We start from the raw sequence: 12,659 nt of genomic DNA, 5'->3' as shown, positions 1-12,659 counted from the left end.
GCTGGGCACCTAGACCAAGAGGGAGGAGGAGTGGCTATTGCTGCACCTAAAGGGCACATGACTGTTTGGCCGACTGTTTCCGGCTGGCCAAACAGTCATGCACACTTTGTGTGTTCTCCACCCAGACTGCATTACAGCCTGGGTGGAGAACATGCCCAGGCCCTCAGCTCCTGTCTGATCAGCGAACTATGGCACTCAGACCAATCACGACGCTGCTAGCAGTAATTAGCTGGGGGAGTCTGGAAGCCTGGGTGCTTCCTGTTTCTGCGGCGGATGCGGTGGCTGGTAACAGCAGCAGCGACGATCAGGTTAGTTTTATTATTATTTTTATTTCCTAACCCCATTCCCCACCTTCCCCTAACCCCCGTCACTGTCCTGTACCATTCGCCACTGCATCTGCTTAGAAATCTCTTCAGGCTTCAAAGCAACCGCTATACCGGCAGTTGCTCTGAAGGCTTAGAGATCCCCAACAGAGTACTCTAAATCTGATGGGTGGCCTTCCACTGGAAATGGAGGTAATAGTTTTTGCTGACCTGGTAATCTGCTTGCCATTCTCTGAGTAATATCCTAGGGCCAATAGAGACAACCCTCATTTTATGTCCTGGGCATACTATGGTTAATCATGCTTTATACATTGTCAACCATAGATGGCCAGGATTTTCCCAGCCTAATTTACGGTTAAAAAGACGTTTAAACTATGGTCCTTCTTGTAGGGGAGCCCATGCTTTAAGTTGATGGAATTTTCAGAGTCACAGTTTGGGGTGGTAGCTTCACCCCTTCACATAGTGCAGATCAATTGAAGCCATTTGGTTGGATATGCTACTCTCAAGAGATGGTCAGATCCAAACCTTTGGGATGGTCTACCATGTTTCTCGGACAAGCAAATATAAAAATCGGACTGAATACATATATTTTCTGAGGCCACCAATCCCAAAACTATATATAGTAGGCCCAGTTCACCTGGATGAGCAGACCTCTACCTTTAAATAGGTACATCAGTCCCTGAGGTGAGGCTGATCCAAATATTCACTGAGGGCATCATATAGCCTCTGACACTACTGCAGTCTGGTGGACAGATGCAATGGGCATTAAGTAAGCACTGCAAAACTAAACTGTTGTGTCACTTCCCATGAATAAACAATTCCCAGGAGATAAGGTTCCAGATTGCAACTAAACAGAATGATTCATGTGTGTTCCTCAATCTAGGACCTTGGAGAATCGTCAGAGAAAGAGGTGTAACTTACCTTCAGGGGGTTCAGACATTGGCGGGCTCAAGCAGTACATGTGGTAGCCTCGGTCGCAGTCATCACAGAACAGCAATTGGTCCTGGCAAAGAAATAGAAGAAAACCATGAACCAGTTCCCTATTTTGGTTTCATCAATCTTGTCCATTCTACGTTTATATAATTAATACACTGCCTCTTTGTACATTTGCTCTATCTCTATTGCTGCTGGTTTTGTCCATTCTTAAAACTCTGCAACCTAATTAACCAAATCATTTGCCAATTCCTGGGTATATAATAGCTTCTCTCGCTCTCTATGTTTGTGTTGTTTAGTATCCTGCTTTATTCAGATTTGGTGGCTGATCTGTTTCATTTCCATACATAAATATGTATATTGTATGCACTTATTACTTACTGTAGCATTTACTTTGCTGAGCACATCAAAAAATGTATAAGGAAAGGTAATCTTCTTTAAACTGTGTTTCCTTACACATAAAGCCTTAACTGGTAGTGGCTCTACTTATTTAGGTACCAAACTCAAACACTACTTCCCGCTGAGACTTTTGAGATCAAGTGATAAAGCACTCTTAATCATTCCGCGTGTCAAGAGGGCCCATTTGGGCGCAGGTCCTTTTCCTATTTGGCTCCTTTATATTGGTACAAGCTGCCACACTAATTAGGATCTGTTCAGATCATTTTCATTTTAGGAAATTACTTAACTCAATTCTTCTAGAATGTGTATGCAATTTGTATAACACTTATTTTGATCGGACCATATTCTATTTTTTGGGCATCTGTTTCCCTAGCTTAAGAAAGGCATCTGTATGTACTCCTCTCACTTACTTTTGAGCTGTAAAATAAAGAATGACTTACTAGCCCTAATCTAATCCATCCTGTATTCATGAGGTCCTCTTAACCATGTCCCATGGCACTATACACACCCCAATTCCACACCCAAACTACACATTTTCAAGCTCCCAAACTAAATATTCTCAATCATCTGATTTGCAAAGAGGGATGAAAAATTAGCATGATAAAGATTAGTGCCAAAAAACAAAAAAAGAAACTTCAGAAAAAAACAATACTACTCTAATTATTGGCTAAACTCCCAAAAATTCAACCTAACCTTTTAAAGTAAATGCAATCTCCCTTCAGACCATTGCTTAGACCCTAACTGCGTCCCATGTAAGATCTATATCACTTATTAAAACTGCACCTTAGTGGATAACACTCAACAATTATGTTACTCCAAAAGACTGCTCTTAGTGACTTCTCACCAATGAACACATACAACCTCCAATCCACTGGATGTCTGCTCATATACCTTCATCAAAGGCTTCATGGATGTTCTTACCCTTAGCCATATAGGCCCTGACTACGAAGGGATTGGAGTATTTCAACTACTAGGGAAACCCCTGTTTGCACATGGGTCATAATTCCAAATTGTTCATAGTTTACCACACCTGATAATTACTCGGTGCTTTAAAGTCTGCACTCTTTCTTAAATTTCAGGAGGTCAAACCTGCTGGAATTTTACGGGGGAGTGCATAGTATTTACTGTGACATGCTGATTTGAACGCGGTAAGTACCAAATTCTGCATGTTATTCTCCAGAAATCTGTAATTAATGCAATTTATGGCATATGATAAATTATGAAAACCGAGAAGTTAGATTTCAATAGGTGTGCTAAATATTACTTACTCTTCTGATTTTTTCATGATATCATGTGGACATCATGAAGCAATCCTTTACAGCTCAACGTAAGTTTTTATTAAACCTCTTCTAAAAAAATACACAGCATTTTAAAATGTTCCATTCTTAAAACCCTGCATCTCAAAGTGTGCACTGTCATCCTCAACTCCCCGAAATACACCACCTATAAAGATGATGTCTTACCGTCATCCTTCATCAAAGCCCACTCAGAAGAAGCTCTCTCACCTCTACTCACAATCATCATTGACCCCCTCACTCACTTAGGACATTTTCGCTAAAGAAGCTCCCAAGATAGGTAAGATCCTCCCATTCCTGATGAATCCCACAGTAGATGCTGATGACCTTATCAACTATCGGCATATCACTCATCTACAAATTCACTAAGCATCAGCAAAGCCAATAGGTCTTGCCTTTGGGAACTATTGCAATGCTGTGCAGAATGGCTAAAGAGGATTGGGAAAAAAAGCTGAAAGGCCTATAATGCAACCAGACAAATCAATGTGTAGACCTGTGCCCTATGCATATGTGTGCCTTCAAAATGACGACAGGGCTTGGTTAAAGAGGATAGGAAAAGAAATAGGCCTAAAGTCCTATAATGTAACTGGACACATCAATTTATTGGCTTTTGCACTACGCATTTGCGTGCCTTCAAAACAACAAAAGAGCTTTATTTCTTTTGAATACAGAGCTGAGTTGGACGGGTACATTTTAAAAAAAGTAGTACAAATGTGAATTTTTATCGATGGTGGGGAACCAACATAGAGGGAGTGGTTGGGGGAAGCAACACAGAGGATGCGGGTGAGAGGACAACACAGAGGGCAGGGGAGAATACACAATACACAATACGGGCAAGAGAGAGCAACATGGAGAGTGAGGGAAAGAGTAGCACAATGGCGAGAGGAATCAACATGGAGCTGTGGGGGGAGTTACACAGGTAAGAAAGGAACATGGGGGAAGCACACAAGGGTCAGCGCAACGCAGGGGGAGGGCGGAGAAGTACATGGGAGAGAGACAGCAACACAGAGCACGGAAAGGGGAATGATTGCTACAAAAATGTTTGATTTTCCTTTCAAAACACCAATATAAGAGAGGTATACAAGGGAGACAGCTAGAAAACTGATGCACTCTTATGGAGACCTTAAATAAAAGGAAAATGTAGTTCTTAAAATTTCAGCAGAGAATAGACACCAGTAATGAGGCACTGCTCCATATGAGGGACACACACAAGAAGATAGAAGAAAAGCCCAGACAAGTGGAGGGGAAAAGGGAGCAAATGAGAGTAACAATAAAGCCACCAATGGTAAGCAATGGGCACTCTAAGCACACAATAGGTCTTTTCACAAACAGCTTGCGCTGTCACATAGGCAAAACTTAGAAAACAGTCTATGCACCACTTCAAAATCATCTCAACAACTATCTCTTGTATGATTCTCAATCCGGACATGGAGACAGCTACCATGCAAATTAGAGACCTGACCACAGACAAAGACAATTCATGTCTTCTGATATTACTGAACCTCTCAGCTGCCTTTGATGCTAGTGATACTGTTCCATGGCCATGGCAATGCTCTGTTCCATGGCCTCCCATATTCCACACTTGCCCACTTTAAGTGCGTCTTATGTGCAGCAGCATGGCTCATCAACGGCCTGAAGAAATAGGACATAACCACCACCCTAGAGGAACTCCTGTTGTTGCTCTTGACAGCCTGCACCTCGTTCTAAACTAGAGAATCATCTACACAGCTAACATGACTGGCATCCCTTCATATTTGGCTGTCAAGTTCACCAACACCAGTGGCTCTTGGCACACCCACAACCAGGGCATCATCAAACTGGAGACAAAAAAGTGTAAGAAAGCCTGTCCCATTCTGCTCCAAATTAGGAAACAGCTGAAGACACACCTCTTTAAAGAAAAACCATTTACTTCTCCTGTCACTCAATGACTGTGTCTGAGCCTAGGTTAGCACACAATGATAGACTGAGTTACCTGTTCCAGAAAAGGATGGGATGTAGCCACATCTTGTAGGCTTCTTAACCCTTGATACCAAATGAAGACTGACTTGTGTCAAACACCAATACTGCACTAAGCAAATAGTGGCTTTCTGGTGTTTTGGGATTGAAACGACCTGCTGGCCTGTTGACTACACCTTGACTGTAACACGTGTTTCCCAGTGCAACCACAAAGCATATACCAGGTATAGTAAAAATGCAATCCCAAAAATCATGCAAGCAGATCTTAATACAAAAATCTATTTAGTATTTAAGGATTTGATTCTGGTGTTTTGAAAGGAAAATCAAACATTTTTGTAGCAATTGACTTACGATCAGTATTTAACAAGTGACTGTTAGAACCGGGAGTCTCTGGTTGGCAAAGGTAAGTACCTTGGCCCAAGTAGGGACCCCTAGCTCCGGTCAGGGCGACGGAATAACCCTCTGAGATAACCCCTGCTCACCCTCTAGGTAGCATGGCGTGAGCAGTCTAGGCTAAACTCGGAGACAATGTGGATAACATTTGCACTTAACACAACAGCAATTCCCAATCCACCACAAACTGAGACCACACAGGTAAGTATATATAAAATATAACTTTATCTAGTTTCAGCATGTAAATGAAGCAGTTGCATGATAATCACTTCTTTAGAACACATAGCATTTCTAGCTTAAAGGTTGCACGTAATTCTCTAGGATGGTACTTGTAAATAGGCAGTTCTGGTCATTCAAAACAATAGTCTCAGGTTCCAAATCATAAAATAGTCTCTAGTCCCTTAAATCAGCACTTAAGAAAATATGGCCACTGATTTATACTGTGATGCTCTCAACATGAGCAAAGAAAACAAGACCCACGTGTACTTATATCTGTGGGCTTCATGCGCTGTGTAAACTCCCTCGCGAGGCCCAGGGACTCTTTCTCGTACGCGGGGCAGCCTCGCGTCTTCCTGGGACTCAGGCGCACCACTGCGCATCAGCCGTGCAGACTGCACGCGTCCCCGCCCCGGCCGGTCCCCTTTCCTCTCCCGCCCACTCTCGACAATCCAACGAGCGGCGGGGGAGGCGGTGAAGCTCACCTGATGGAGGGACGGCTGGCCAGGGGTGCGGGACGCTTCCAGGTCCCTCGGCGGGGTCAGAGCTCTTCCCCGGTCCCGGCGGTGATTTTGGGCAATTCTTCGGCACCTCCCGCAGCTTCAGCGGAGGCAGCCAATCCGGTCGCGGCCCTCAGTCGAGCCCCTGTGAGCGCGAGGCCGCCAACCAATGGCAGCGCGGCCTCGCCGATGACGCTCCGCAAGCTCGGCCAATCACGGCACAAGGGCGCTGATGATGCTACGCCGCAAGGGCCAATCCCGTCGCGGCGTTGGTGAGGGGGCTCGGCTCCTTCGACCAATGGGAGCGCGGCGGCTTCGATCTTCGGCCCCGCAGCTCCTGGTCACGAACAGCAACTTCCAGGGGTGATCCTGGCCCCGGGCTGCGACGGTGATTTGGCGGCAAAGGGTTTTAAAGGGCGCTGGTCAGAACTAGACCCCCCTCTCGACCTTGCCACCACCTGGGAGCAGATTTCACGAGGGGAGGCTCCACAAGCCTCCAACCCTCACGATTAATGTGCCGATGAGCACACCGATCTCCTCCTCACGCTCCGCAGTCCAGCACCACGCGTCTCGGGTCCCAACAGCACGATTTTGCAACTGTTTCCTGGGATAGCTTTAGGAACCTTTAGCCCTGGGTTCCCAGCAGGAGGCCAGCTCTTCTCAGGCCCTTGGAGATTCAGTTGCAGACACAGCACACAGCAGAGTCTTGGCAGTTTCAAGTAGGCAGGGTCACAGCACACAGCAAAGCCCCTTTTCTTCTCCTCAGCTTCCAGGTAGACAGTAGAACAGGTCAGCCCTTAGAGCACACAGCAAGGCAGTCTTCCTTTAGTTCCCTAGCTGTCCTCCTTCCAGCAAAGGTTCCTTCTTTGTTGCAGAATTTCAGAATCTAACTCTCTGTAGACAGGGGTCCTTTCCTTATACCCCTCAATGCCTTTGAAGTTCTTTCAAGCCTTTGTGCATGGAGGCCCTGGGTCCAGTCTAAACCAGTTCTGGGGGTTGCGGAGCACTGAGGTGTCTCTGGTTTTCTTCTTCCTGTCAGCTTCAGGGCCAGTGGTGTCAGTTGACCACCAGGAGAGAGCTAACGTGGGGGAGGTAGGCAGGCGCAGCCCAGCACTTATCAGGCATTCCTTCCTCCCTCCTCCCAGGCAGGCAGATGTGCCCTTTCATCCCCGGGGTGGCTCCAACCCTCTCCTCTGGGGCTCTGCAACCCCTTCCTGTCACATCCAGACCAGGCAGACATTCCACAAACCCAGGCACACAGAAAAAGGTTTAGACAAGAGAACAGCCACTTTCTAAAAGTGCTATTCTCCAACACAGGATTTAAAAACACCCTTCACTAAAAGATGTGTCATCAAATTCTGAGTCCAGGGATATCTTTCACTTATGTCCCATCTTGTTCCTATGGGGAGATAGGCTGGTATCACATGGGCCCAGCCCCCCTCCATGTTACTCTATGGAGCAAGATAGCCTTACAGCAGTGAGCACACAGAATGGCTGTAGCCCACTACCAGAGCATAGTACCTGCACTAGCACATGCTCTACCTTATCCCTACACTGCACCCTGCCCAGGGGGGTACCTTGAGCCTTCCATAGGGGTGGCTGATGTGCACAGACAGGGAAGGATTGGGCCTAGCCAGTGGGGACACTGGCCAGGCTGACATGGCAGTCACTGACTGCACACAGGCCCTGCGCTGGCAGGCCTGAGTCACCATTTTAAAGCTACTCATGTGGGTGGCGCAATCTGCGCTGCAGGCCCACCAGTAGCATTTGTCATCACCAGCCCTGGCACACACAGTGCACTTTACTAGGGACTTCGTGGTGATACAAATATGCCAATTAGGTATACTCAATCAATATCACAATTTACAGAAGGAGCACTTACACTCTGACACTGATCAGCAGTGGCAGAGTGTCCAAAGCATCTAAATCAGCAAAAACGAAATCCAGCACAGCATCAACACACATGAGTCAGAGGCAAAATATGGGGGAAGAATCACGCCAAAAGGTGTCAGGTCTAACACGTGTCCCCTCCAGCTGAAAGTGGGGAGAACTACCCAACCTCTTGGGAGTCCTCATCACTAAGGCGGAAGAATCTGGACAGACCGTCAGCATTGGCGTGTTCTGTACCAGGGCGGTGCTCCACCGTAAAATCCATCCCCTGTAGGGAAATGGACCACCTCAACAATTTTGGATTCTCACCCCTCATCTGCATTAATCATCTGAGGGGCCTGTGGTCGGTCTGAACGCGGAAGTGAGTCCCAAACAGGTAGGGCCTCAGCTTCTTCAGAGCCCAGACCACAGCGAAAGCTTCTCTTTCAATGGCACTCCATTTTTGTTCCCTGGGGATCAGCCTCCGGCTAATGAAAGCCACGGGTTGGTCTCCTCCCTCATTATTGATCTGTGAGAGTACTGCTCCCACGCCTTGCTCTGAAGCGTCAGTTTGCACAATGAACTCACTGGAAAAGTCAGGTGCCTTAAGCACCGGTGCTGTGCACATGGCAGTTTTGAGGGTGTCAAAAGCAGTTTGACAGGCCTCAGTCCAATTCACTTTTCTAGGCTGATTCCTAGATGTCAGCTCTGTCAAAGGGGCCACAATGGTGCCATAACCTTTGACAAACCGTCTGTAATACCCGGTGAGACCCAGAAAGGCTCTCACCTCAGTCTGGGTCTTGGGGGGTTTCCAAGCCAGAATGGTATCAATTTTTGCCTGTAGGGGCGCCACCTTGCCGCTCCCCACCTGGTGTCCCAAGTACACCACAGATCCCTGCCCTATCTGGCATTTACTGGCCTTGATAGTGAGGCCTGCCTTCTGCAGAGCCTTCAACACTTCAGTGAGGTGTTGCAGGTGTTCCTCCCAAGTGGAGCTGAACACCGCAATGTCATCCAGGTAGGCTGCGCTGAATTGCTCCAGCCCTGCCAGTACCTGGTTGACCAATCTCTGAAATGTGGCGGGGGCATTTTTCAACCCAAAGGGCATGACACGAAACTGGAAGTGTCCTTCCGGCGTTGAAAATGCTGACCTCTCCTTTGCCCCGTCAGTCAAGGCAATCTGCCAGTACCCTGAAGTCAAATCAAAAGTACTCAGGTACTGGGCAGCTCCCAACCGATCCACTAGCTCATCCGCTCTGGGGATGGGGTGCGCGTCAGTCTTCGTGACCGCATTGAGCCCACGGTAGTCCACGCAGAACCGAAGTTCTGGGGTGCCACCGGGGGTAGCAGCTTTCTTAGGCACTAAGACCACTGGGCTAGCCCAGGGGCTGCTGGAGGGCTCAATAACCCCAAGCGCCAACATCTTGGAAACCTCTTCTTTGATGCTAGCTCTGACCTTGTCAGCCACCCTGTAAAACTTCTGTTTCACAGGCATGCTGTCTCCAGTGTCCACGTCGTGGACGCACCATTTGGTGACACCTGGGGTCAGGGAGAACAGTGGGGCGAACTGACCCAAGACTTAGTGACAGTCCTCCTGCTGTTCTGGGGTCAGGGTGGGGGAGAGGACCACACCATCCACTGACCCATCTTGCTCCTTGACTGCCAGGAGGTCAGGGAGAGGATCACTATCCTCCTCCCCTCCAACATCTGTAGCCATGAGCATAGTCACTTCAGTTCTTTCAAAGTGGGGTTTGAGGCGGTTCACATGTAGCACTCTCAGGGGCTGCCTGGGAGTCTTCAGGTTAACCAAATAGGTAACCTCGCTCTTGCGCTCCACCACCTCATATGGGCCAGACCACTTGTCACGGAGCGCACAAGGCTCCACTGGCGCCATCACCCACACCTTCTGACCAGGTTGGAACTCAACCAGAGAAGTGTTCTGGTCATACCACCTCTTCATTTCCTCCTGGCTAGCCTCCAGGTTCTCTTGAGCGAGCTTCCTGAAGCGCTTGGTCTGGTTGCGAATGGCCAGCACATAGCTGAACACATCCTGAGGGGTTTTCCCACGGGATTTCTCCCACCCCTCCTTCACCAGAGCCAGAGGCCCTCTGACAGGGTGGCCATACAGCAACTCAAAGGGACTGAACCCTAAGGATTTCTGAGGCACCTCCCTGTAGGCAAACAACAGGCATGGCAACAAGACATCCCATTTCCGCCTCATGGGCTTCTCCAGGCCCATGATCATGCCCTTCAATGTGCGGTTGAATCTCTCAACCAAACCATTTCCTTGAGGGTGGTAAGGAGTGGTGAATTTGTAGGTCACCCCACACTCACTCCACAGGGACTTCATATACTTAGAAATGAAGTTTGTCCCGCGGTCCGAAACGACCTCCTTCGGAAATCCCACCCGGGAAAAGATCCCCATCAGGGCACGGCCCACCACTGGGGCGGTGACTGTCCTGAGCGGAAGGGCTTCCGGGTACCGAGTGGCATGGTCCACCAAGACCAGGATAAACCTGTTGCCTAGGGCTGTCTTGGGATCCAGGGGCCCCACGATGTCAATGCCCACCCGCTCAAAAGGGGTGCTCACCACGGGAAAGGGTTGGAGGGGTGCCACGCGCTTCCCTCCACTCTTGCCACTGGCCTGACAAGTCTGACAAGACTTACAAAAGGCAGAGACGTGCGTCTTCATCTGGGGCCAGTAGAAATGGGTGACAAGCCTGTGATAGGTCTTGTCTTGCCCCAGATGTCCTGCGAGAGGCACGTCATGAGCCAGACTCAGTAGGAAGTTCCTGAAGCGCTCCGGTACCACCAGCACACGGGCTGCGCCGGGCTCAGCGAACTTAGGCTCACTATAAAGTAAGTCATCCTCCCAATAGATCAAATGCTCCTTGGACCCCAGGCCGGCGGCCTGGTCGGCAGCCTGCTGCCGCACACCAATGAGAGAAGGGCACTCCTTCTGAGCCTGGCAGAATTCCTCCCTGGAGGGACCACCCTCTTGCTGCCACTGGGACAGCTCAGGCAATTCCCCTAGTTCGGCCACCTGCTCCCCTGTAGGTTCCAGGGCATCCCCCTCGGGGTCTGCCTCCTCCTGGACCGTGGGAACAGTGGGGGCCGGTTTCCCGCGCCCTCTACCCCTTCCTCTCTTGGCAGGTCCCTGGGCCACTGTTCCAGGCTCCAGTTTTGCTAGACCGCCCTCTCTGGCTGTCATTGCACGGGTGGACACACAGATCCACGCAGGCAAACCCAACATCTCCAAGTGAGTCCTGTGCTCCACCTCCTTCCATGGGGAGCTCTCCAGGTCATTACCTAATAGACAATCTACAGGCAAGGCATCACTTACAACAATCTCCAAAATACCGGAGACTCCTCCCCACTCAAATGGAACTTTCGCCAGCCTGCAGTAGCGCACTGAACTGTCAGCTGCCACCACAGGCCGGAGTACCTGGGGAACAATTTGCTCTTCAGACACCCACTGAAACCTAACAGATGTCACGCTGGCCCCTGTGTCTCTCAGAGCCTCCACCACCTGTCCATTGATGGTCACCTTCTGCCCGTATTTCTTAGTGTTTTGGGGCAGCAAGGTTTCCTGGGCCATCTCTTGGTCTCCTAGAGAGACAAGGGTCATCAATGCTAACCCCTCCTCCCCACTAGAAATCAAATCCCCTCCCAAAGCTACACTGGCTATCGCCGGAGCTGGAGCTGGAGCACCAGTGGGTGCAGATTTCTTCTTTGGACAGTTTGGAGCAATGTGCCCCACCTCCCTACATGCATAGCAAGTGAGGGTCTTCTTGTCCTGCGGGCCCTTATGGGGCCAGGACTTCTTAGACTTGGGGGGTTGAGACACCTTCTCTTGGGAACTACTTTGGGGCCATTTAGAAGACTCCTTTTGATTACCCGTGTCCCCCCACTCTTCTGCTGGGGACCCTGTCCACCTTTGGCGGGGGTACTTACCACCCCCTTGTGGACCCTGGTGCTAGTCCACCGGTCCGCCTCTTTAGCAAGCTCACTGGGATCAGTTAACTTACTATCCAAAAGATGCTGGCGCAGCTCTGGGACACACAAACTACTTAAGTGCTCCCTACTAATCAAGTGACACAACCCCACATAATCAGTAACTTTGCTGCCCTTCATCCAACCTTCCAGTGCACGCGTGTACATACTCACACACTCCACCCAAGTACTTGAATCAAGCTTCTTGAAGTTCCTAAACTTCTGGCGGTACTGTTCTGCAGTGAGCCCATACCTGAGGCACAAAGCCTCCTTCATGGCGGAGTAGGCTAAAGCATTCTTTGCGTCTAAGGGTGCCAATACATCCCTCCCTGAGGCCTCAAAATGCTTCCACAATCCTGCTCCCCAATTCTTTTCAGGCACCTCATTCATCTTCAAGGCAAGTTCATACGCTCTGAACCACGCATAAATATCCTCACCCCTCTGATAATTCTGTACCAGATCCTTTGGTATGTATACCTTACCCGCCTGTACTGGTTGTGCGCTGCCACCATTAGAACTGGACCCCTCTCTTTATATTTGAAATCCAATTCCTTCATGCTCCTCTCATGAGCCAATTGGAGCTTCTTTTCCTCCAAAGCGAGAGCATGCCTTCTCTCCTGTGCCGCTCTCTCCTGCGCCTCTTTCTCAACTTCTAGGCGCAGTCTCTTCTCGTCGGCTTCCGCTTTGAGCTTTAACAGCTCAATCTCATGGGCCCTAGCTCTCTGATTCTCCTCCACCTCCTCTGGAGAAATAATCCTACTGGAGTGGGTGCTGCCGGCCCT

At 49.2% G+C, this 12,659-nt stretch overlaps 1 protein-coding gene across 4 annotated transcripts in view; it reads right to left on the bottom strand.

The window, feature by feature from the left end:
- The window catches only part of DPF1 (double PHD fingers 1), a 548,769-nt gene that overhangs the window by 24,587 nt on the left and 511,523 nt on the right, over positions 1-12,659 (bottom strand). For all 4 annotated transcript variants that reach the window (XM_078660411.1, XM_078660408.1, XM_078660410.1 and 1 more), the window contains one exon: positions 1,245-1,326. In XM_078660411.1, coding sequence (XP_078516537.1) covers positions 1,245-1,326 — 82 coding nt within the window. The remainder of the gene's footprint in view (positions 1-1,244; positions 1,327-12,659) is intronic.

The sequence above is a fragment of the Lissotriton helveticus genome, chromosome 9, assembly GCF_964261635.1.
Source record: "Lissotriton helveticus chromosome 9, aLisHel1.1, whole genome shotgun sequence".
Classification (NCBI taxonomy): Eukaryota; Metazoa; Chordata; class Amphibia; order Caudata; family Salamandridae; genus Lissotriton; species Lissotriton helveticus.
This window is presented reverse-complemented; position numbering and strand designations above follow the sequence as displayed.